A 26,844-nucleotide genomic window follows, 5' to 3' on the forward strand; every position below is an offset into this window, starting at 1 on the left:
AATGACGCTCTGTTAATCCTCTTATATTTGTGGATAAGATATCTTGTTATGCAATGTTGTTTATGCGATGCTCCGAACCAGATATTTCGTGTTTTCTTTTACAATAAAACACAAGATATCTCGTTCGTGGATTTTTGTAAGAAATAGTTTGAGACATCTCATTTATTGGCGTGGCAGAGTTAAGAACACCAGCTGTAAGTTCTATTATACTTTCAACCCTAAGCAAACATAGTTTTCCATTCATCCTAGGCAAACTAGGTCGTCCGTGTCTAAGCCTAACTTTTTTACTATTCCATGTTTTAAAAAAATTTTAAATAGATTTGGGATGCTCCATATTTTAAATCAAATTTTTGAATCCTTTTTCGATAAAACTAAAAATTTACGAATGCCAGCTTTTTTTTAATCTCTTGGGCCACATTTTATTGTGTTTTACGCTTTTGTAAAATCTGATAAAATTTTGGCAAGCTTGCCAATATCTCTATTATATTATAGAATTACTTTTTACATCAAATGTTCGAAATCTTTTTTTTTTTTTTTGAGAAAAGTAAAAATTAGATGAACAGAAATCGAAGGATGGACTTTTTCCATCTCTGAGCTTAATCTTTTACCGCTCCATGCTTTTTAAAAAATCTAGTAAAAATCCTAGCACGCTCATTAATAATTCTGTTACTTTATAGAATCGCTTATTAAGCCAAACGTGTTTTCATGCGTGTTTTCAGATATCTTATTCCAAGTATCGTCTGAACAAAATTGCTTCACCAGATATGTCCATAAATGTGAAAGAGCTAAAAATCTGCTGGTTCATTTGCACGAACCGAAAGTTTCCAATCGAAACGTTCTTTCATTGTCGACTATTGTCAAAATACTATTCTATCCTATTGTATTCTACGTTCGATTGTTATCGAGCCAACTAGCTGGACCCCGAGGGTTGCGTTGACACTATCCAAAAAATCGGAATTTTCATCGCGTTCCTTGATCCTTTTGGTCGGTCGTGTATATTCGCGGATCAACCGATCGTAGTCACCGACTTTGTCTTCGTGGTACAAGACCAGTGGCACAAAGAGTTTCCAATAGCGTTTCACGAAGAAAGCGGTCGCGGTTCTCCTCAAAGAAACCGTTTATCCTCCTTTGTGGGCGCGGTCGAGATCATTAAACACGCGGATATGCGTCTTCTTCTAGCTTTTTCTGGAACAGGAGATTGGATCCTTTTTTCACGAACGGTATCAACGCGTATTTTAATCGCGTTAAACTTTGAATTTCGATTTTAATCTGTAAATGTGACCCATCTTTTGTACGAGAGAAAAAGTTAAGAAAAGATAACGAAAAAGTTGATTGGTCTTGTTTCCAATCATTAATTGGTCATTGGATCTGTGAATAACTTTCATGTTAATTTTCGAATTTGAGATCTTGAATGACCGTGATCCGGACTTGTTTGCATAGGCCTTACTTTTCAAGTATTCCCGAAGGAAAATGTCTGGTGCTATTAGGTGAGGGGAGCGAGGGGATCAATGAATTCACCGTAATCCTCTTTGTATTTGCATAACGGATTACTGACTTTGATAAAAGTTGTATTATAGCGACACATTGTTGAGGCGTCAAACGACCGTAATAAAATTGTATGACCCACATTACACAATTGTTAGCTAATGATTGATATGACTTCAACGCAAGACAAATGACGCTAAAACAGAAAGGTATCGATCCTTCCACGACACACCGTATGAATATAATAAAACATATCATCTCATGTATTGAAAAATAAGAGTTGGAACTTATACATATTATCAAACCTGTTACTCTAACGAGCAAAAATTTCACATTATCCACAACAGCCATAACTAGGTAACTTGTAAAATTTCGCTACTAACGTTACTTTAACCCAACAATGAAGTCCTGATTTTTCCCAAGTGCCCATCTGCACGAAAACTACCCTATCGTCGAAACTTTTATCCACTAGCTTCAACACGAAATTTTTCCAAATATATGCATTTTTACTAAGTACACACGATATACATACATCCACGGATATTGCCGCGACAAAAGTATCGTTACATCATTTTTCCAAACCTTTGCTAACCCCAAAGAAGATCCTGTAGAAAATTGGAACGTCCCCATTCGCCGGTTCAGGAGACCGGATCGCGATTTTCGTTCGAAAATAGAGAGGAACCTCTGTGTGCTTCCGCCGCTCGTTTATCCCGTATTCATTCGAACTGGATGAATCCTTTATCCCTTGTACGTCCTTACAATACGTTGCTTTCTCCCATAGGACAGGACCAATGGTTCCTGGTATATCTTTCTCGAATTTTGAATGAGTTGTCGAACAGAACGTTTCCACGTCAGGAATCACGCTTGATATTCTTTCAGAAGTAATGCAGAGTGTTGAGCCAGTTAGTCAGAGCTTCCCGCGAAAAGACATTCCCTTTCAGATGTGTTATCGACAGCTAGTTTTTTGCATGATGTGCAACGTTTTTATAGAATTTTTGAAAGCGTGAATCCTAAATTTATAATCAGGATTTGTAAAATTTCGCTAATAATTATTTATGCAATGTTATATTTCTGTGAATATAACTAAGGAAAGGAAATTTAGATAAAAAGTCATTTCATCTATCAAACGTTATAACGAATACTTTGGGTGCTTTATATATTTTTACATATCATATGTATTATCTACATCTTTGTACGTTTCTTTCACGAACATAGAAGTAATCCACCAACGATATTGATTTAATTGTCGCAAGAACGCTCTATAGCTGTTTTAAATTTCAAAGGAGTCGTCGGACAAGATGTTCCCAAGTAAAAAGTCCCTCTCAATCTCTTTCTTTTTCAATGATGGAACAACACATCCTCAGAGTTTCGACGATTTTCGACGTCTCGCGAAAAGGCATCCACTTTTATGGCATTCAGTAACCAGTTTTCCTTCGTCCCCGTTGCACGGCGTCGTTCAACGGCGACAACAATAGCACACGCGTCGAATAGAAAGTACACACAGTAGCCAGGCTTCGAACAACGGGTTGCGTCACGCTCGCTCGAGGAATGTTCGAGCATTCCTCTGTTTTCTGTTATTCCAACGTTGCATTTTCTTTTTTCCCTTTCCTTTTTTTTATTCACTCTTTATCCTGTTGTTCCTTTTCTCTACGACGTTTTTCCCTCGACCTGTTTCGCCCGGCTTCGTTCTTTGTTTCGTCGCGTGCCAGGCGACAGTTTGAAAACGCTCCTTTTCACGCGGTTCGACAATGCGAGCCGCGAAAGGAGGAAAGCATTACGTTGGTATCATTAGTAGCGCGTGGAAAATACGCTTTTTCCACCAAACAGCCAACTTTCTACCCGCCAACGGGGCATAGAAATGATCTGGAACGACCGATATCGCAGAGTATCCGCGTTTTGACTCGGAATTCATCGGAGAATCGGACACATCGGAGAGTTAATCAGATCGGAACACACCGGCTCCCTTGCGATTTCCTCCTGATGCTGATTTTCATCGTGACGTGTCGGTCTTTTGTCCTCTGTTTGACGGTATACAGAATTAATTTCTATTGTTTGCTTCGTGAATTGGAGGATAGAATAGCCTTTTTGTATGAAAATAGGTCAGAATTTTTAAATCGTTTTATTAGCGATGTTTGATGGAAGTAAAGAGCAGAAGTAAAGAGTATTTCGAAATTATTTTATTAATTTTAATTGTAATATCGTAATAACTAGTATTTGTTATATAAAAAAGATCAAAATTTTAAAAGCATTTTATAATTTTTAATTGTAATAGTATTTTTGAGTCGTTTTATAATTTTTTTAATCGTAATAGTACGAAGCGAAGGTCAGACTGATTTTTTCGTATAAAGATGGACAATTTTAGAATCGTTCTATAATATTTAATGGTAATAGTATGAAGTAAGAGTTAGCGGTGATTTTTTTGTATCGGAATCTTAATATTATTTTAGTATTGATTTGCTTAATATCAGATTTTACAATAATATTCTTCATTCATTTTTCACTTATCTTTCATGCATGTTACGGTGAATATTCACGAGCTCTTTTGTGTTCATGCCCCAACGGGCAGGCAAACGAGTTACTAATTACACATGGTTGTATTCATAAAATTTGTGCAATTTCTTTATCAAGGGAATAGCTTGTAAATGAGGCCAATTAAGTCGTCAGATAAATGTTTCTATTATAATGTACGATTTATACAATCATTATTGGATTGTTCGAATATTACGTTACATTATTTTAATTACATTTTTATAGATAAGTTACTTATCTGTTTACATTCATATTTTTAATTTACAATTGTTCTTGATTAACGTAATAAAATACAAAATATATTATCAAATGTCTCCAACAGTAGAACACGAGACATAAGTTAGTTCAATATTATTGCAATATATGTTATCCTCAATATCAATTGCAATTTTATCATGAGAAACATTGAAGCCTCGCACTTAAATAAATGTCTAGTTTGAAATTTTGGGATATTAGAATTTTCATCAATCTTTCAAATTAATATCATGTTGCTTCAATCTATTATAAACGATCAACATCCACGATTACAACATGTCGTCCAATTATGAATTCCGCACAGTATGTTCGAGAAACCTTAGAGCACTCGTTTTTGGGTGTCGTATATCGCAACAGACGAGCCCGGTGAAATAACATCGACTAACAAAGCCTAAGGGATGCTCAGTTTGGACTGATAGGCCATGGTCGTAGAATTCAGCATATATCCGCTTTCGAAACGAGTCTCTTCTTTGAAATTGTTTGCAGAGAAAGCGACATGAAAGCTGGTTTTAAACGTGACTGGTACTCTATGTAACCATGGAACACACTTATTAGCGGACATTTTTATTTTACTCGTTCGGATTCACGGGACGAATCCATTAACTCGTGTGTTTCCACTCTTCGAATCTCTATCGACGTTCTGACTCTTTGTAAACGTACACTCTTGTCCAAGAGTATGCGGAGACTTGCTGACATTCGATCAAATGTATTTTAATTACAATATTGCGATCAAATAAAACTGCATTGATTTTATTCCATAGCTTTTATTCTATAGATTGTATTCTATACAGCTACGTATAATAGTATATTATAGCTTGATTAAATTGATTTTTGAAAGTCAATATGTAATAATAATAAAACTGATGTTTGTAATTGTTATATCTCACACAACTAATCTTTGTCACTTCATAAGCATTTTATCCTCTTTTTAATTATAAGACAGATTAGGAAGAGTTTTCTAAATTAATAGACTAACTTTCAATGTTAATACAGCTGGTGATATTTAAATAGCAAATGTATCTACCATTATACATAGCAAATTCTAAAATATTGCTATATATAAAAGTTGCCATGTTTAGATTTATTAAGTTTTATTTTTTTATTTTATTTTTATTAATTTAGATTTACAGTCTGTCGATTTCATAATAAAATAGTCAATGTTGCTTCTAATTCATTATTAATTTGTAGACCTCAGTAAAATTCACATACCACAAATAACGATCCAAGTATCGTCGACCAAACTTATGAAGATACTTACGAACGATAGTGTAGCTCCAAATGGATCATTTAGGCATTTGACGAAGGCACAAGTAAGAAAACAAGCATATAATATATAATGTATTTTAACATATACGAATCGAATCTAGCAAGCTGCTACTTCAACGAAAATAAAAGGAGCAATGACAACTTGGCGTGATTATGTCTCCTCGACGTGAAAATACGTTTTCTCAATCGGTGTTCCGAGACTCTTGCGAAAACGTGCAAGTCAGAAGTGTTCAGCACTTAGCGCATAACGTTTTCGAACGACGAGGAACCAAAGTGGAAAGTTGTTTCCTGCGGAAGAATAGGAAACGTTCCTCTGCTTGAGCCATGAATGGGCATCTTCTTAATGGCGCGCAATATCGCCGGCTTGCATATTGTACGCGTACTTCCGGTATGAAAGGTAATGCCCGTTATTGTCTGGATGCAATCGGCTACACAACAAACGTCGCTCTCAAGGAACGCTTTTCAGGCTTTTCGGAAGAGATCCGTGGATTTCATAGGTAATTTTCTTCCTGGAAATTCTATTCTAAGTGGTATTATCAATGGCAAACGAGACGTTCGTACAGTATAGGCAAAGATAGCCAATTTACATATGGATGGAGCTGGATGAAAGTCATTTTGTTGGCTATCGTGGAATATTTCATATTCTCCCTAGTTTTTATTTCATTTCACTGGGGAAGTTTTGGAATTATGAATTCATATTACAAAGTTTGAAATTAAATTGTAGTATCTATTCGAAGTTAATTGTTCTACTGGTCTCTTTCCCAATGTATATGAAAGGTAATTTGATAATTTTATAAGATTTAAGGAAACCTAACTATTTATAACATATTGATAAATTATTCCTTGGTCCTTATTGGGTTAATTTGTATTTGAGCTAGATCGAAATTAGCTTTAAAAAATTTGTCCTCTTTCCCAAATTTGTTCTAAAATCTATTTTAAAACATGTTTTTACTTTTGTATATTCTCATCGTGTATTGTATTTGTTGTATCATCTTTATCATGGATATTTTAAAACATAGCACAAAAGTATTTCAATATTTCACTATATGAACATATTTTCCAATATTTTATGGGGAAAATTTACGAATCGTGTCGAAGTTTTCAAGTTTACATAAGCCTACATGTTTTTCGATATGTTATGCATTTCCCCCATTAATTTTCCATTAGCGCTTTACAATTACGTTACAGAGTTGTTACGAATGGTCGATCGTTCGAGGGGAACGTGGTCGCTTTCTAGCGGAGGAAAGTCGGGAAAAAATGTAGGAAGTACTAATAAACGGCGCAAACTGATGATCTATAATGCACTGGCCACGCTACGGCATAGTGATGATATAAACGTTCCACGATACACACATACTTTCTATTTTCGTCGAGCCTACGCTTGTACCACTGAGCTACTTATCAACAAGGATGCAGTCGAATTGGAAGATCTTCTTTTTTCTTCCGTTTCTTCTTTTGTGGAAGTGGTCCACCACTACGTTCCTATATGCACTGTACCATTACATCAATTTAGAAGGTCCTTCTTAATCTGTTTTACATATATTCGAAAAATCAAAGAATCTCAAGATAAAGAATTTGTCAAATAACAAAATAGTTCCACAAAGTATAATAACTTCGAACACCGGTTTTGTCATTGCACAGGTATAGACTTTCAAAAATCGATGTTATCATATCGTTGTAGCTATGGTGATTGCGAGGAATAAAATCATTGTAGTTCGATACGATCGCAATTTTGTAATTAAAACATATCTTGTCAAAAGTAAATTACTTACTTTTGAACGATAGTGTATGCAAGATAGTGTACAATGTGCACGTGTATGCATGGATTTATACATTCGTGGAGGTCATTCACGATTTCCATCGGTCGACGACCTCTGGGAGAGACCACTCCACTCGAAACTCATTTAAAAGTACCTTTCCACGAAAGTGTTCCACCGATGACGCACGGATGAGCCCATGCTTGTGATCGAGGATTGGTTATATACGTATGCATGACAATAGAAAGTTAACACGAGAGAGCTCGACCCGGAAGGAACACCGATGATGACGAAGTGACCCACATCCTGTGTATTAGCCTTGGGAGGGAAGGCTGATCTTTCTGGCCTATGGACCGTTTTCTGGTCCGTTGGAAATCCGAAACCAAGTCGTAAGTCGACGAAAAAATGCATGTGACATCCTTGATTTTCTAAGAAAATTGAATTTAGGTTGTAATTCGATGGCTTAGTCGAAACTTTTTCAGTGAAAGATCAAAATTGGAGAAGAAACATTTGGTTTAACGTTTTGAGAAGCATGGAGATATAGCGTAACAGTCTTTTTGTGTTTCTTTAATTTTGTATTTTAATCATTGAACTTATGAAAGGAAATACGTATTTTGTTAATATAATATAATATAATATCATATATAATAAGTTATATAATATAATATAATATAATAAATTACAATACAGAATCTGTTTGGCGTGGGAGGTTTTAAAATGATTTTTAAAATACTTGCTCGAGAGTTGTTGTTAGATAAGTTAATTTTAGAGATTGATATGGACATAAAAGCTATGGGACGGAAGCTTCAAAACTTCTTTACTGTCACCTGTTTACGTCAGTTCGATGATGACCGTTAAAAGCATCTAGTCGATATTCGCTTTAAAGTGGAAAGTTCTGCTATTCATTTAGTTAATCAGCAAACAGTTGATCATTGTAAAATTATAAAATAATTTTCGAGGAACATAAACGACATAGTTAGCTACAAAAATTAGATAGTTCGTAAATTTTATATAAAAAATTAAGTCGCTTAGACAATTTCTTCATTTTATTATCAGAATAAATGATTCATATTCAACATTCAAAAGTCGAGCAATTTGTACGTAAATTCCAGTTTTATGCGATTTCAATCATCAATTCACCTATTTATCTATAAAAAATAATTCCAACAGACTCTAAATAACAAATATTTATTATCGTACAAAAAGAAAAGAATGAACGCAGTAAAAAATCATAGATTAAGAACCGAATTCAGGATACTCATATACTTGTCTAACCAATAGTAGAAACTTCCTTCATTATTCTTTCCAACGAAGTATACTTTAAAACTAGAAGGGAAGGAAAATTATAGCATCATAAGGCTAAATTCAAGAAATTTATCAAAATCTCTTACATTTTTCACTGCTCCGATTCATAGTATTCGTATCGTTAGCCTACGGATAATCGAAAGTAAAATTTCTTTCCATTGTGAGTTTGTAATCGCAGAGATTACTATAACATAGCAATTATGCTGCAGGCAATATTCCAAGGCAACGTTCCTTGTTTAAACGTTTCACCACGATGAAATTGTTGCGGAGATATGCGAAGAGCGCGGGCCACGCTTTTTGGGTATCAATTACTAGCAGGCCGCGTAGAAATTAGAATTTTCGGCATAATAGCGGCGTAACGACCGTTCCGGAGTAATCTTAACGTGATCATCGATGTAATTACCAGAACGATGGCGGATGAAGGGAGTCGCGGATACGCTCTCTTTCTCGATGCATTATTCATACGGACGGGATATACCCTAAATTCAAAGGCTTCCCAGAGGATGTAACCGTTGGTAATTTTGCCATCGACGCAAGCCCGGTGTCGTACGAAGCTTGAAATAGCAAATATAAGAATCGTCCTCTTTTCTACATTTCGTGATGCTACGTAGATCTCTTGCATTTGAAGATTACACGAGAAAAATATATAACACTATTTTCGTTATCATTGAATCTATGATTTTGAAGATACAATTTTAATACTTAAGAGTCCTTAAGTACCATGAGTGATAATTCTATTCAGTATATATTTTTCTCTATTTTGTAAATCAATCAAAACCTATGAATGCAAGTGATTGTTTTATTATTATTTGACATTGAGTAAAAAATAGAAGAATTGCTGTTTGCGATGGTTATAAATAACATCAGGATGATGTTATCGTGGGATGATGTTAATCCTTAACTACTGTAGACGTTGAGACATACGTAATTGCTATAGGCGGTCTCACAGACCGCTAATGTGTATTGCATCGTTACGCACATACAAATACAAGTGTTTTTCCTTCATACATTAATAAGGAAGAGATGCAAGTCTGATTAAACAATATCAAATGTATTGAAAACATCTTTCTTTAATTATGTAGAAAGGTAGAATGAAATTTTCTCACACGTTCTATAGTAGCTAAAGGATGAAACAAAATTTGCATATGGAGAAATTCCAACCACGATAGTTTTTAGGCATAAATAGGACACGGTTAACAAGAGAAATATGTAATTAATTAGGTTTAAAGATACGAAGGTCGGCTGATAATTAATGCACATCACCTGTATTTAAGAATACATAATCTAAAAAAAGAAAATAAAATTGCAATTAATTAGATACGAAACACCGTATTTATTTTTTAATATAATCGCCGCTATCTTCGATGCATTTTTGTCAATGGGTGACGAGCTTCTTCATTCTGCCAATGCAGAATTCTGTCGACCTATTTTTGGCGAAGGACTTCACACTTGCCTTGACTTTATCGTTTGACATGAAATGAATACTTTCCAAGGTCCCCTTCTATTCGGGAAAGAAATGGTAAAAAATATCGGAAGGAGTCAGATCTGAACTACAACATTTGACCCGGCCAATTTAACTTGCCAATGAAAACGGTTCCACATAAATGCGCTAAAGCAAATCGCCTTGGGTTGGCTTTGCTGGTCAGTGGATTTCCGGCTCAAGGCGGGCGTGGAACAATTTGAAATTCTAAACTCGCAAAAGCATCAAGTGTTGTGCGTGCGGTATGCGGCCGAATGTTGTCACGCTGCGATGATATCCAGTTCGAGTTCCAAATCCGGCATATAGACATCTCCGCAAATGCTCCATGGTCTTTAATACCGTGGCATACACGTGCTAGTAAACGGCGAAGAATTTCCGCAGGCTCAATGTTTACCGCTGTAAGAAACTCGATTACTGCACTTCGCTTGAATCTCGTTGACATCGCATTGATATTCAACCTCACTCTGAATGTTACTGTTCGTGATTGCGACAAACGAACTTATTGAAACTCGGTATGTTTATAAAGGAGGGATGTAGTTATAAAATGAGCGGTCACGCAGAGCCTTAACTCTTTTTGTTCTTACGATACAGACGAGTGTGCATTACTTATCAGGCGATCATCGTATAAACTATAAGGTGTTTTAATCATGGAAGATTATAAGGTACCGTATATGTATAGCATGAGAGGATAAAAAATATAATAACGTGATAATAAATATCTCTGAAACGTTCATAACAATGAAAAAAAAAATTAATTTATCAAAAGCAATAAAAATCACCCTCTTATTAAGATGAATTTCTCGGAAAGCGTTTTAAGCTAAAAAATTGCTCGCCTGTAAAAAATGGGCACTGTATCTCATTATTGAATTATGAATATTTATGCATATGCAGGAGGTTGAAATTTAAATAACGCAGTTATGAAAATATACATGCAAAAATATACGAACTATCCAAAATATTCATTAATTTAATTAATTCATAATATATTGCAGTATTTTTTTTTTATCCTTTTCAGTGCTCGTAAAAAGCATAAATTTGCATAAACGTTTATAATCCACCTGTTATATGGTTTCTGGTTTGTGGCTCTTATTTGCATTTCCTAAATGAAACAATCGATGTGCATTTAATATCGTGAAGAAGATGAAGACGAAGAAAAAGGGAGACGAACACTTCTAAGAGAAGCTTGGAAGTTCTCCCATAGACTTAAATTGAATTTTCATGAAAAATACGAAGTTCCGCATCGTTATTAAAAGAGAGTGGCTCGTTTAAATTTGAGATTAAAGTAAAACACACCGTAGGAAGGGGAATTAATGTAAGAGACTGTCCTAAGATTTGAGAATATTTAACAAAACGTGTGCAAACAAAGTGAAAGACATGTTGAAAGCGGAAAAAAAAGCTGGAAGAGCAAGCTACTAAAGGCTGCTTTGACTTACATATTTCTTAATATCTAATATAATTCGTATCGGCGATAATCTGACACTGCAAAGGAAATATATGGCATGGCCAATAACTTTGATCATTTCGAGTATCTGCAATATTTTTAGAGATATGGGAAAATTAGGTTTACAAAAGTCGCAAACGAAAGGGACCATAATGTTAGTTGAAATTAGTCAATCAGTTGAAATTATAAATTCAGTTTCGTAAATTTTAGAAAACTCTGGTCTGTTAAAAAAAAAATGAAAAAGGTCGAAATTATACGTTATTTTGCATTAGATACGACAAAGAAATAACTCTTTTCTAAACTAAACTTTTTCATTCCAAATTTCTTGTCATTCTATTACATCATCAAAGGTTTAAAAGATCCATAAAACTGTTTAAAATTTCCCACCAAGCATCTTGAGGTTTCACTCTAACAATTTTACGAGGAAAAATATCGAAGATACCGCGAGAGGCGAGGGAATGAGAAACAGGAAGGGGAAAGCAAATCTCTCCTTTTTTTTTTACCTTTAATCATCTTTTTAGCCCTGTTGGAACGGTGGCCACAATGAAAATACCCGTGTACCAGAGCGGAATGGGTGGAAGGGTGGTGGCGGGCGAAGAAACGTCTCCGACGTCGAAGTTGTAACGAGGAACAAAGGAAGGTGAAAAGAAACGAAAACGTCGCCGACAATTCGTAGATCTCGAAGCTGACTCTGGGGCTCATGAATAACGGAGAGGAACGCATTAGAATATTCTCCGCGGCATAACGAATAAGGAGACATAACTTCCATTGTTATTCTCCCTTTTAAAGAAGGGAATCCCTAAGTTGCACGAGCGCGTTGTCCTCGTCGCTTTGCCCACGCCGCAGATGCAGTTTTCCAAGAGTGCCACTTGCAACCGGTTATAGAATTAAAGATTATTTTCCATCTACCTATTAATAGCGAGACAAAGATAAAACGACGTTGGGTCGATGTTCTTGAACTGCGAAATTAATTGCAATCTGCAACCACTGCGCCACGATCGTTCTATTGTTGAATACTGCAGCTATTATCCCATCTTCTTTCTGTTTAGAAAATGTACCGTTATGTTTTATATGGTTGAAGAAGAAACTTTTTGTATTTTCGTATTCTTCCTTTTAATATTAGTGAAAAATCAGTTTTTGATATACAAGAAAGTATACAAGAGAATTAGTTTGGTACTGATAAGTTATTTGTTCTTTTTTTCTTTGAGAGGAAAAAGTATTTCTTAGTTATATTTAATATTTCTTTTAGTTCCTTTAGTATCGTTTTATTAAGATGTACTTAATGTGGATTTTTTAAGGACAGGCTTAATAATACCGTTATGGAAACGACAGGTCAAACTTTTTTAATCAAGGAAGATGGTAGGAATGAAGACAGACACAATTCATTTAACTTTATAAACGTTCCCAATAATGGCGATAACTTCCCTGATAACAAGAGAAATTACGCTTCTTTTAGTTAATTTATATTATGGGATTTTGCATTTTAAAGAGACAGACATACCAATAAAGTATTGAACAACTAATATTATCTGGACGATATGTGCTCTGTTTTCAAGAGTAAATTACTAGCACTTAAATGCATTACAATTCATTAATAGATCTCCTAGAAAATATTTTATAATATTTTAAGCCTCTAAAAGTGCCATCGCACTTATTAGCAATATGATAATCTCAAGCTCATTCATCCAAGACATTAAAGAAACATATCTTACAATAATCGTGAACTTACAATAAACATGAACACTGTAATATAATAATACAGATATAATACCACTATATATTGGTATTGAAAGAAACGACCAAGCAGATAAAGCAACAAAAATAACAGCTAAGACCAGAGAAAATAATAAAGTTATCCACTACGTCACATGCAATGATACAAGAAACTATTTAAATACTTTCATAAAATAGCATCCCATAGGAGCATTAGCTATAAGATACATGGAAATATATGGAGCAAACGGATGGAGATATGGGATGGCAAATATTTCCAAATATGATTAATCCAACAATCCAATCGTCAATTAGCAGAATTAGGATCAGCCACCCAGCACTGACTCGTTCATGTCTACTTAACTACCATAAACCTCAATGCAAATCTGCAAACAATGCAAACTGATATTGTCTATTAAACGTATCATACTAGAGTGCAGAAACTATGATCATAAGAAAAAAGCCACTAAACTGTCTAATGATATAACGAAATTGTTGAAGTTTAGCTGAAAAATGGTGAACCTTCCCTTCAACTGCTGAGATCTACAAAATTGTATCTAAAATTATAGACTATTAACTGTGCTGCGTTGCTAATTATCTCTGTTGTAAGCAACATTAAACATATATATATATATACACACACAAGTCTGTGGAATTTCCTACCATAATCACAATGTGAGAAAACGGAATTTAATAAAATCAGTGTGCTGAAATAAAATCATTCTTAACACTTGACTCTTCCCTATACGAGTCAAGATACACCTAAATTTCGATCACATCGGTATGAAATTTTTCGTCCCTTTAATTTCGACGAGGAGCGGTATCAAAGAAAAATGAAAAACTGTCCGGTTGTTGCTTTCAATTGGCAGAGCGACTTCCCTCCGGCTTCTAAGAAGAAACTTTTTCCATTACGGATCTATAATCCCGAGCTTTATTGGCCCCGGAAACGGCGAAACGTAACTTTAAGGTACTTTAATAGTAACGGTTCCACGCGGAAAGAGGAAGCAGAAAATGTGTTACTCCTTGGATCTTGATTCCGTCACGCGCTCCAACTTTCTCTCCCCGAAATATTTGAAGGTCCGATTAATTATTTTCTCGGCCGATAACGGCCTCCTTCGGCTCTCTGCTTACGATCAGGCAGCTTTCTGACCCCGATAGAAAAATAAATTCGTGTCTAGCGTGTACTTACCTTTCAATTTAATCTCGTTTATTATCATTAATATTATCGAACTATGTAGTCTTTCCCATTTTACCTGGATAAAAGGAGCACAAGGCTTCTCCAGTAAAAACTGCTTCAATAACCAATTAAATAAGAAGCTTCAAAAAATCAATATGCATTACTCTGATTATAGGCCATCAGTGGCGGACTTGATGAAATATACATATACAAAACCTGTCATATCGTACCTCATCAATCGGTTGTATAAATAACAAAAAATGTATGGGTTTCTGAATTGCAGTGTAAATTTTATATCTCTGTGTTCATCTGTTTTTAATTTATCAACAATTTTTCATGCATTTACACAAAGCTGGTTATATTTTAGTTTACTAAATGGTAGTATAAGTAGCAAAATTTTAAATCAATTAAAATTTTAAATACCTAAACACTCTCAATTTGATAATAATTCTTGAATCCTTGTTAACCACATACAATAATAAAAGCAGTCGGTTATTCCACGTTTCGTTCTATTGAAACTCACTGAAATATTGACGTGACTAACAAAGAGATGCCCCATGCTGAAATTACATATGAATTTCAAATTTCAAATTGAATTTAGATGCATGAAATTTTTTTTATCGAGTAGCAATTTTTCAAGCGTTATCAGACCAATAGATACGATTATCCGGCAATAAAATATTCAGGCGCTCGAGATTTGCTAAACGTACGTATGTACGTATGTACATATATGTATGTATTATGTATGTAGTCTTTTTATACATCAAGCGATCGCGTAAAATTATCGGAGAAACGCATATCACCGGTTTAAAATCGTTTCATTCTATTTTTCCTCTCAAATTTCAGATATAGCGAGCCGATTAAAAAATCACTTGATGCGCTGAGGATGCGCCGTGATTTCTGCAACGGTGGGCTTGCCTGCGCCGTTGTGTGGGTGTCATCGACCTGCTGGCTGCTACTATCTTTGTCATCGTCGGTCACAGCAGGTACGTCTACCATTTTTCTACATCGTTTATTTTATTTCTTTCCCCTCCCCCCATCCCCTTTTCTCCTTTTTTTTCTTCTATTTTACTTCCAGCGATTTCCCCGCCCTAACCCCGCGGCTCGTTCGCCTGTAATGATTGGTCCCGAATTATTGAAAGAGCGGCCATTAGCAAACAATAGAGGCCTGTGTAGCTGTGTTCACGTTCGACCAACGAGGCAGTGACGACGTGCACGGGGTGACGCTGTGAAAGAGATAGAAAAAGAATTAAAAAAAGGAAGGCAAACTCTTGAAACGGGCGTGCATCTACATATAATGCTACGCCACAGACGTGATCGGATTTCGAGAGACGTCGTCTCACCGACAGATTCGTCCTTGGTATTGCGAAAAACCACCGGAAAAAGCCAAGCCCATCCTTAGGAGAGGCTTAATCCTCTTTATCCTCCTTCAAACACCTCGTCAACTGCAGATATTTCCGTGTTTTTGTACACAGGCTCGCGAAACTACTCGAACCCTTGTACACAAACATGATACAATTGTCACGATTAAATTGAAGTACAGAAGTTGTCGGATATTTATTACAAGCATATCGTAAAAATCATGAAATTATTTTAAACAGTCAATTATCCACTATTTCAACAGACCTCGATATTCAATGGGACTAGCTTTATCGTTAATTACGTGTTTGATGCTTTGTGTCTTATGACTTATGTATACATTTCCAAATTGATCTCTTTTGCCAATATAATCACGACGATTGTGTCTCGTTACAGCGCTAATGAAATTTCAAAATATTTTGCATAACGAAAATGATACTACCGTCAGACTGTATTTTATTTATTCATGATAAAGGGCACAAACAATAATATTGCAAGATTGATAAAGGTGGAAATGCTCGTAATGTATGACGATTCATGGACGTATTCATTTCAAAATTGTCGAGGATATTTTAGTATTCACGTTACCAACGCTCTCTCTAAAGTAACGTTGCATCTAAAATCCTGCTTCATATTTCATCGAACAACGTCCTGGCTCAGATAAAAGATTCAACCGTCGCGCGCGTCGTGTCGTAAGATATTTCTTGTATTTTTTAAGGACGAACGGAATGTTCGTCCAACAAAATATTAATCAATGCTATACGATCCAAATAGTAGTAGTAAAAAAACGTTAGGTTACCGTAAGTTTGATTCTTAATATTTTAAGAGTGCGTTAAATCACTTTAAAACTAACTTGTCCGATGCAACCGGCTATAAAAATCGGTATTAACAACATAGTTACACGACATTAAGGTACCTATATAATACTATATAGATCTCGACGAAACACGAGAGAGATCCCCTAATCGATGAGTTAATTATTTGTCGAGGATTATACATCGGTAAGCCACGGTACGTCCTCCAGGCAAATGAACGATGTCACTTAACGAGACGTTAATTAGCAGGTGAAATTGCCAGTGAACAGTGGACGTTGAACGATATCGGTGTTGAAGACTTCGATCGATTCGCAATGTGTTACAACAGGATATCGGTTTCTCGTCTCGATAAATATCAGGCCGGTGAAACGATTTGCATACTACAACAAATAACAAATTGAATCTCTCGCACCGTTAAAGTGCATTCTACTCTGTATTCTCGTCGCCTGTGTCCGCCTTTGCGTCTTTCCTTTCTTATGAACACGTTTCCTCTTCGCCGATCAGAATGCGTTTCTTCATTTCCTCTGCCTCTTTGACATTCTCGCCGATCCCTTCTTTGTTTCTTTATCGTTTACGCGTCCACAGAGATTCCTGAGATATTTTCGTTCCCTATTGAATTCTATACTACATATATAGCCGTAATAACATGTAAAAACGGGACGTGATTCCTTGTAAGAAAATAAGGAGAAAATATGGAACAACATTTTTACATTCTCGGCTTAGTTTTCGAAAAAACCGAGTTCGATAATTTATCAAGGATAATTAAACACGGCTAAATCCGGATCGAACAGTAATAGTTAATCGATAAGAGGTCATTCTATTTGTGAAAATAAGTCAAAAATATGAAATAACAATTTTCCCGTCAAAAGCTTCATTTTCAAGGAAATAGAGTTTCAACATATTTCGTTAAGAATCGGCCCAGCTCACCCATATAATTAATTTTCAAATTTCTTTCTTTCGGACACACGTAGAATGACCTCCTGTCGATATTTACTTCTATCCAGTCCGGAATTAATCATGTTCAAGTGTATTCGATAAATTTTTAAACCTGATTTTCTCAGAAATTAAGTCGACAGTGACCTAATTTTATTTTGTGCTTTTTTATTATTTTTCCATAAGGAATCACGTCGTATCAGCATTTATATGTTATTCGACTGGGTCGTATGTATAGTATAATACAAAGGTTGAATGAGTAAATTCATTGAGAATGAAATAAAGTAGGGAGAGTTTATTTGTGAATTTTGCATGAATAGATAATTAATTCATGTGGTAAAGAGAATTTCATTCGAGAAAATAGAGCTATGTGGGTAGAAAATGGTAATTTAAAAATTTTACGATGCGCGATGTGCTACTCTGTGGTGAAAGGAGTCAATGACACATACACTACCGTTCATGGTTATACGAACGATTTCAGAAGTCGATGTACACTGCTTGTGCATTAAATAATTTACGTATATTTTAAATTTAATTAAATCCAATTTTGAAATCTAATTTCTTAATTTAAGATACGTGCTTTTAAAGTTTGAGCTCTAAAACATGATTCCTTAAATATCTTGAATACTATGAAAGGGAGATAAATTTTCTAAGTAGAAAAATTTTGTGCTTTTGTACGGCAAAATACGTCTGTCTAAACAAATTAGAAAAGAATGGATTTACTAATAAATAAGTATAAATCAATAAATTAAATCGATGTAGTATAGAATACAGAAATTCCGAATTGAAAATTGATCTGTTACAGTTTTATAAAATGATCTAAATTGTACAACGCGGAATTCGATCGTCGGAATGTTGTAATAGGGAAACTAGTTCGTTGCGATGAGGATTAACGAAATGATTATAATAGAGCGTAAAGAAAGAGGACGATGGTCAACGAACCGGAAATTCGGGTAATCGGATGTGCCGTAGATTTCACTAGACTTTTATGAAATCTTTAACGGCGTGAAAATGTGGTATGTGATATATAGAGAGTCAAAGTAAAAAGTCGATTGGTATGCACCGCATGTATCTTTCTATCCCATATGCTCGACGAGTGTAATCGTGCGTATACTTTCCCTGTATGGCTTCTATAAATCGTTTTACTCAACCAGATTTCTCATCTTTGAACTAAACAATGAAATAAATACTGAGTCATAAAAGTGACTCATGAACGATCGATGACTTCATATTTCGAGGCTATAGCATCTTTTTAGGATAGGTATTATAATGAAGTCTAATAAAATCACGATCTAGTACAATTAAAATTAATATTTTAGCAAATTACCAGACACCGAATGAGTCTGATATTGATATTAATACGAGCATGATATTTCTCTAAATCATAATTATTTTATAGTTACAATTGATCAGATTTTCTACCAACTTTAGACTCATCAATAAAAAAAGTTCTCTACATATATCTTGTATTACAAAATGCTTCAAAACTCTTCGAAACTCACTTCCAACTGTTGCTGGTTGCTCCAACGTAAACCAGCCTCAACAGCCCCAGGGTAACATTTTCGGAAGCAAACTTTTCAAACTATCTGATCTTTTTCCCACTCTTCGAAAGATTTAACAACCATCGACTTAGCCAATACGGCTCCTGAGACGTTCCCAGCTATCTGCAAAAAGGATCCGTGGAAGCACGTTCGACGTGTATACGCAAGTTCTTGGTCGAGTTAACGAGAAAAAGGGTCGCGTGACCGGAGGCACTTGCTGTTAATCGAGCAGTCGTCTTCGTTGCATTCGAATCCCGTGGCCATTCTACACTCCGTTCCTTTTTGTCTGTCCAGTGGTTCGGCCTACAGCTTGCTATGAAGTTTGTAGTCGCCGAATTAGAACCACTCAAAACTTTCAATGTTTTTCACTCATTTGGTATAATTGAGAGTCGTGTACGAACTTTAATAGCAAAGTTTAATTGTTAACTACTATGGTGTTATATGCGTACGCTCGTGAAAATATTTGAACACATACTATAGGAAACTTTCATACGCGTGCTATATATGTATTTTATTAAGTTTAATTTGATTATAGATAATCCCACTGAACATCGAAACTTAATAATATATACGAATATAATGGATAATTGACTGTTTAAAATATATTATTGCAATGTTTTTTAATACGTAATTTAAAGTGATATCTTGATGGATAAAGAGATAGCAAGTGTTGTTTCTAATTACTATATGATTCATCGTTAATTTGCACACTTTCGTAAATTTCACGTACTGTTGCTATAATACAAATCAACTAAGTGTCATATTGTTGTATGTACGTATATACTTATGACCACATATACTCATATACTTATGATATTAGTGAGTGTAGCTGCATGTAACCCTAATTCGATAGTCAGGTACGTGCCTATGAGCGAAGCACAGAACTGGAAGCTACTGGAAGTCGATGGAAACGTGTTCGTAGCACGTTAGGCGAGTAGTAAGTGTGGCAGTAGGATGTGAGGAACCGTTAGCTCGACTCCGGCTATTTTTATTATTATTATCGTCGCGCTGCACTTCAACGCTGGTGCTTGAGAACGAAAGCGGCGCTGTTCCGCGAGATCCATACGCGAGCTGTCCGTGAGATCGCCTCGATGTTCTGACCTATAAAACTGGCTCCGTTCTTCGCGTGGTACGACGATGATGATAATGATGATGATTCCGTTGCTAAGATCCGCCGAATGTTCGTTCCGTTACGCTCGAATAAATTTGTGTCGAGGTGTGCCGTTTTTTACACCGCTTCGAAGACATTCCGGGACGAGGAAATATTTTTCTTTCCTTCATAATCTCTTCCGCGTATTAATTGAAAGAGGCGGCATAGTTTGAAGGAGAAGGAGAACATTCGCCGAAATTGAGTCCTACCGAGAGTCAATTTTTAATGTAAATTTTGACATAGAAGCTTCCTTCTTCCTTTTCTTCGTCGATTTGTCGCAGCGATTAAAAATGAAAGATTCTTAGATCACTGCTTAAAATGAACTTAAGGAGGCTCTAATGGAATGTGGAAAGATGATGATCAAATTTCTAGTATTTCTACTATTACAGTTAATATAATAATTGAAGCGAAATGATTATACTTTAATCATACACTACATATACTTTAATATTTATATTAGAAAGTATATCATATTTGACACACAGTACATATATTGCTCGTATTACAGAGCCATCGTTGAAAGCAATAGGTCGATGCCCAGCCTTCGAGGAGCAGAACGTGTGTCCCGCAAGAGCGCCAAATTGCGAGAATGACTTCCAGTGTCAGGCGTCGGGGGAACGTTGCTGCAAGACAGCTTGCGGCACGAAATGCGTCATCGGCGAGCTGACAGGATGTGAACAGCTGGCGCAGGCAGCCGTGAGAAGATCGCGCGCCCTTGGTCCACGTGGACCGTCGCAATTTATACCAAAGTGCAACAACGAGACTGGCGAGTTCGAGAGGATACAATGTGATCCGCGAGAGAAAAACTGCTGGTGCGTGGACGAAATCGGTGCCGAAGTTCCAGGTACTAGGGGATCCTCCAAGGATGTGATCGATTGCGATAATCCCCGCGAGTGTCCCGCACATAGCTGTCGAATGCTTTGTCCACTAGGCTTTGAGGTAAACTTTCAAATATATCTTGAAATATCAGTTAAGATATATCCATAAGAAATACGATAAATAAGATATTATAGATAAGGTAAATAAGATTTTTTTGATCTTCAAATAAAACAAAAAATCTAAAAATCTAGAAATATAATACTCTCATGTATCTGATCTTCTTTTAATTGGCTATATTTTCGGTTAAGACGCGTGTGTTATAACGGAATTCTTTAATTATAGTTCTTTAACAAAAATAAGCGTGTATTCTTGCTTTAAAAGACTGGCGTAATTGAACTTCGAGAAATTAAATTTAAGAAATAATTGCTAACTACCAACGATATATAAGTAAAGAACATGAAGCATGTATAATTATCTCTAACAACTGCATTACGGATGCTCATACATTTATGAGTTCAAAGGTGCAGAAATATACAGATGAATACATATAATATACACAAATAACAATTCACTGTCGGTAGAACAAATTCCTCTTTATGTTCCATTTGTTTCACTCATAAAGTTGCATAAATATCCTTAATTGCATACACATCCTTCACCTACTTTATAACCAACGATATAGAACCAAAAGAAGAAAGTACCAAAATGATCCCTTCCTACACAAGTACTCCTAAGACCTCTTACGAGAAGCAAAATCTCGACTTTATGCAATACTCCGTAGCAGCTGCTGACTAGTTATTTCCACTCGCAGATCGAGTCGAAAACTGGCTGCGCTAAATGCGAGTGTCGAGATCCTTGCCGCGGGGTCGCCTGTCCGGGGATCAGTCAAACGTGCGAGTTGATTGATGTAACATGCGCCCGTCCACCGTGCCCACCAATTCCCAGCTGCCGTAAAGCGAAGTCACTGTCGACGATTTGCCCAGCCGGTGAACCGCTGCAAATCACGGACTCGCCGAGGCCATTCCTCTGCGGCGACTCGCCAGGGAAACCGACCTGCCCGCCGATGTATAGCTGCCTGGTGGAACCGAAACAGGAATACGGGGTCTGTTGTCCATCCAACATTAATCTAAAGAGACCAGGAACGTGTCCATTGGAGGAGCCAGCTATTTGTGGCAATTCCTGTCAGCATGACTTAGAGTGTCCAGGTCCGCAGAAATGTTGCAAGAGCGAGAAGTGTGGAGGAGGAGTTTGTTCTGTACCACAGGGGCTCAGTGCTTGCCACAGAGACCGTGTGCTGGCGGAAATGCTGAGTATTTCTGAGAGGCAGGGCCGTGGATATGTTCCTCAATGCACGGAAGGTGAGGATCTAAGGATGAATAGGAATCTTTGATTAAATCGAATAGTTAGGTTTGGCTTAGTTATTAAAGAGAGACTGTTTGGTGAGAGATAACACTCTACAATAGAATCATATTTGTTTGGATCTGCTGGTGGATAAGTAAACAGTTTATGCACATAGACAAACAGTTTGTATGTATAATAATAATATACTGATTGTATCAGTGTCAACTATTGCTGGTTCAGATAATAAGTTTACATTCCTAGTTAGGTAAATATGTAGCGGCACATGAGTCAAAGGATGATGCGAACCAAGAGCGACTCATGTCGTTGTTTTGCCTTGAGATATTGACGCCGTCTTGACGTACCAAACGTAGCAATAAACAAACTCCGGGCAAAACAATGTCGCCGCTACGGGCAACCGTCAATCGAAGTTGTATTTAAACTTTTATCGTTAAGAGAATCAGTCTTTCTTTAGATCAGTTATTTTAGATAGTTATCAGTTAGTGAGTATCGAGTAATCTTAGAGCGAATATCATCGAGCGAATGTACTCATTACCGTGTATACGCATAACGAGCGACATTTAGCGAACGACGATGAACTCTGTACTACAAATAGTTTTAAATATATTTGACTACACCAAATATCCACTCGTCTCATCAATAGATACACCAAAACGTCTAATCATCCTCCACAAATATGTTTGAAATTAAAATGGGATTCTATTGTATTATACTTTTGAGAATTTTTGGGAGACAATTGTATCATAACATTTTTAATTTGTCGATATGCTTTGGGAGTTAAAAATATATTAAATGTAAGAATTTGGGTATCCCTTTTGAATTATTTTAACAGCATCGATTATGAAGATCGTAAATAACTGTGTTTTTATAATCTTTTGATAAAATAAACATTATTAATATTTTCAAACTTGTAGATGGAGGATACGAAGGTAAACAATGCTCGAGGAACGGTCTGGTTTGCTGGTGCGTGGATAATAACGGTCGAAAAATATCTGGAACCATGGGACCAGCAGATAAAGTCGATTGCAAGTCAATAACGAAGGGAAGATCACTTCCAGCGTCTTGTGTTTCCCAACAGTGCGCCCAAGTTTGTCAATATGGATTTAAAACCGATGCTTCCGGTTGTCCAACTTGCGAATGCGACAATCCTTGTGAAGGGTAAGTGTACAATTACATCCACTTAGATATAGTATATTTCATAATAACATCTTATGCTTCTAACTGTTTTCTTCCTTAGTTTTCCGTGTCCGGTTGGAGAACAATGCGTTCTGCATCGTGAAGACGGTTGCCCAGACTTTCTCTGTCCAACCAGACCAGAGTGTAAACCGAAGAAAACTTATCAGAGTCCTTGTGTCTATGGAACTCCCCTTATCGATAACGAACGGAACGCTGTAACCTGTTCTGAGAACGAAACTTGTCCACAAGGCTATAAATGCACCGTTGTACCGGAAGCTGGACAATCGGTGTGCTGCATGACGTCAGCCAATTCCACAAAACCACAAACCAGTAAGTCCACTAAAACTTAAAAGAAATATAAAAACTAACTTTAAAACTTAAAAGAAATCTAAATCATTGGCATACTAATATTTTCACGTTGAACGTTCCTACGTATACTATTTTTTAATAACTAAAATTAATACCTCTCGGCTTTAATTCTACTTATGTAAAATAATGTTATTAAATTATTGCAGTGTGTGAATACTTGAGGGAATTCAACGACCGCATGGAAGGAACCAGGGAAGATATGTCTTTAGCGATTCCACCACCACAATGTGAGAAAGATGGTAGCTACAAACCGTTACAATGTCACAATGGTACCTGTTCCTGCGTAAACGACCGCGGAGTTGTTCTAAAAAGTGGCGTGAATCGTAGCACTGATTGTAAAGAGATAAACGACCTTCTCAAACTCTGTGGATCTTTATCCTGCAATTTAAGATGCCCTTATGGCTATGAAGTAGATGCGACTGGTTGTCAGCAATGTCGTTGTCACGATCCTTGTAAAGATGTCTCATGCGGCCCACATGAGACCTGTACGATGGTCGACGTGAATTGTGGATCAGGACAGCACTGTCCAGCTGTTCCAGCTTGTCTGGCCATGAAACCAGGCCAGTGTCCGTATTTGGTGCCAAGTTCATCGAGTTGCGAACTACAATGTAGTAATGATCAAGAATGTTCTGCCACGCAGAAGTGCTGTTCTACAGGTTGTGGGACGCAGTGTGTAGCTCCTGTGATGGCCACAGCTTGCCAACACGCACGTGCTGTGGCAGAACATGCGGCCAGAGAGTCAGGGGAACCAGCCAGAAGGATTTATATCCCGAGATGCGATGCTAGTGGAGCATTTGAGCCGGTTCAATGTCACAATAGAATGTGCTGGTGCGTGGACAAGGAGGGCAGAGAGGCTGCAGGCACTCGTGTTCTCGAGGGAGTGGTACCAAAGTGTAACACGCCGCTCAGATGTCCAGAGATCGATTGCAAGCTTGATTGTGCCGATGGATTCGAACTAGATCCTGATAGCGGTTGTCCAATGTGTTCCTGTCGAGATCCCTGCAAGAGCGTGACTTGTCGGGGAGAAAACGAGGCATGTAGAATGGTCGAAGTAGCCTGTAGCGTACCACCGTGTCCGCCTGTACCAGTCTGTTTGCCTAAAAAAGATAATCCTTGTCCAAATGGGTCTCCTTTACTAGATCAAAACGGTTCCCCAGCAATTTGCGGACCACATGGTCAACATTGTCCATCCACACACAAATGTGAACTGTCTCCTCTGGATGAATACGCTGTATGCTGTCCCAAACCTCGCGAAGTTTGTTTTGAACCACCACGAAAAGTACCCTGTAATTTAGGAATGGGTTTAAATGAAACTGAGAGATGGTACTTTGACCCAGAACATAACGAATGTAGGAGGAAATTCGAGTGTACTCTGGGTCACAATGACTTCTCCAGTCGCTTAGTATGCGATACCGTGTGCCCTGTATTATCGCAATGTGAAAGACTTAGAGAGAAGAATTTGAAAACGTCTCAAAGGCTGAAGCAACCAACTTTCTTGCCCAGATGTGACCCAGAAAATGGCATGTGGGAATCTATACAGTGTTTGGAGCACGTTGGTGTTTGCTGGTGTGTTAACAGAAAGGGTCAACCTGTGAAAGGTTCGCTTACCAGAGGAGCGGAGCCCAAGTGTAACTTTAGGCAAGCAAGACGAGGAGGCAGAGGGCCGGCGGTTCAAGAAATCGACCGTGAAATTCAAGCGTTCATGGAGAACGCTCTAATTAACTTAGAAACTGACGAGAAGCAAATCGGGATGGTGTTAGGCACAAGATGTCAGGCGATGAAAGATAAAGGCCACGTCCCGGCAATTTGCGATCGTCAGGGCAGGTTCGAGCCGACGCAGTGTGCTGGGGATACATGTTGGTGTGTCGACGAGGCAGGCAATCAACTCATTGGCTCAGAACCTTTCCTGAAAGGAACGAATATTTGCTGTAAGATACGATATCTTTTATATATTTGTATTGAGTCATTTTGTCAATTTCAGGTAGAGTCACTTTATGATAATCGATCAATGAGAACTAAAACTTGGTTTAACATGTATAATATAAATAGTATTTATACAATATGTAGAGTATGAATGTTTATGCAAATTTATATTTTTTAACGAATGCAATTAAAAAAAGATATATTTCAATTAATATTTTTAATATGTCATAAATGCATACAAAATCACAATCTAATAATATATATATATATAATTTGATAATATAAATAAGATACATTGAAATAAATATTTGATAAATTTTTGTAAATTTCTTTAGTACCAACTCCAGTAGAAGCTGTCGAAGTAACTCTACGTTTCCCCGGTCGATTCCTCGGCGATGACGAGGCTACACTGACCAGACAAGCGGAGGATCTACTACATGATCTAGGCGCCAGAATAAAGAACGACGTGCGAGTAGAAATTAATCAAGACTCAGCCATACTTAGTTTCGAAGTAATAGGACCGAATAAAGTAGACATAGCATTCCATCTGGAAGAATTAACCAGAATACAGAAATTATCCATGTTGGGATCATTCGCGGACGCAACCACTTCTCGTTTCACACACAGATCTCCTCCAATAGCTATGCAGAGCAGAATTGTAGCATTAGAACAACGAGAAATCCTCACAGAAGTGGAAACGCCCGTTTATCAAACTGCTACATTGGTTTTGGCTGCTGGAAGCGCTTTCATAATTAGCAGTTTGCTGATTTTATTGATGTTATACCGTAAAAAGGTACATTCTCAATTTTATTTAAATAAGTAGTTGTAATTTTCTACTATTACTTATTATTTTTATGAAAAGCAGATATCTAATAATTCCACAATGACGAATTTTTCCTTAAAGAATAACAGATTTAAATAATAGTTAGCAACACAAAATTATTATGTAATTAATTACTAATTCAGTATATTTAATAGTGATAAAAAAATAT

The 26,844-nt window shown here is 36.7% G+C and overlaps 1 protein-coding gene across 2 annotated transcripts in view; it reads left to right on the forward strand.

Annotated features, from left to right (window-relative positions):
• Window positions 1-26,844, forward strand: part of LOC139992228 (thyroglobulin) — a 33,703-nt gene that overhangs the window by 6,178 nt on the left and 681 nt on the right. The window contains exons 1-8 of one of the 2 annotated variants that reach the window (XM_072012879.1): window positions 10,618-10,739; window positions 15,255-15,394; window positions 20,715-21,145; window positions 21,837-22,383; window positions 23,299-23,542; window positions 23,622-23,890; window positions 24,076-25,857; window positions 26,188-26,645. In XM_072012879.1, the coding sequence (XP_071868980.1) occupies window positions 15,295-15,394; window positions 20,715-21,145; window positions 21,837-22,383; window positions 23,299-23,542; window positions 23,622-23,890; window positions 24,076-25,857; window positions 26,188-26,645 (3,831 nt within the window). In that variant the 5' untranslated portion in view covers window positions 10,618-10,739; window positions 15,255-15,294. Of the gene's footprint in view, window positions 1-10,617; window positions 10,740-15,254; window positions 15,395-20,714; window positions 21,146-21,836; window positions 22,384-23,298; window positions 23,543-23,621; window positions 23,891-24,075; window positions 25,858-26,187; window positions 26,646-26,844 lie in introns of those variants that run through there. The other variant, XM_072012878.1, reaches the window with a different exon arrangement.

This window comes from Bombus fervidus, chromosome 11 (genome assembly GCF_041682495.2).
Source record: "Bombus fervidus isolate BK054 chromosome 11, iyBomFerv1, whole genome shotgun sequence".
Taxonomy (NCBI): Eukaryota; Metazoa; Arthropoda; class Insecta; order Hymenoptera; family Apidae; genus Bombus; species Bombus fervidus.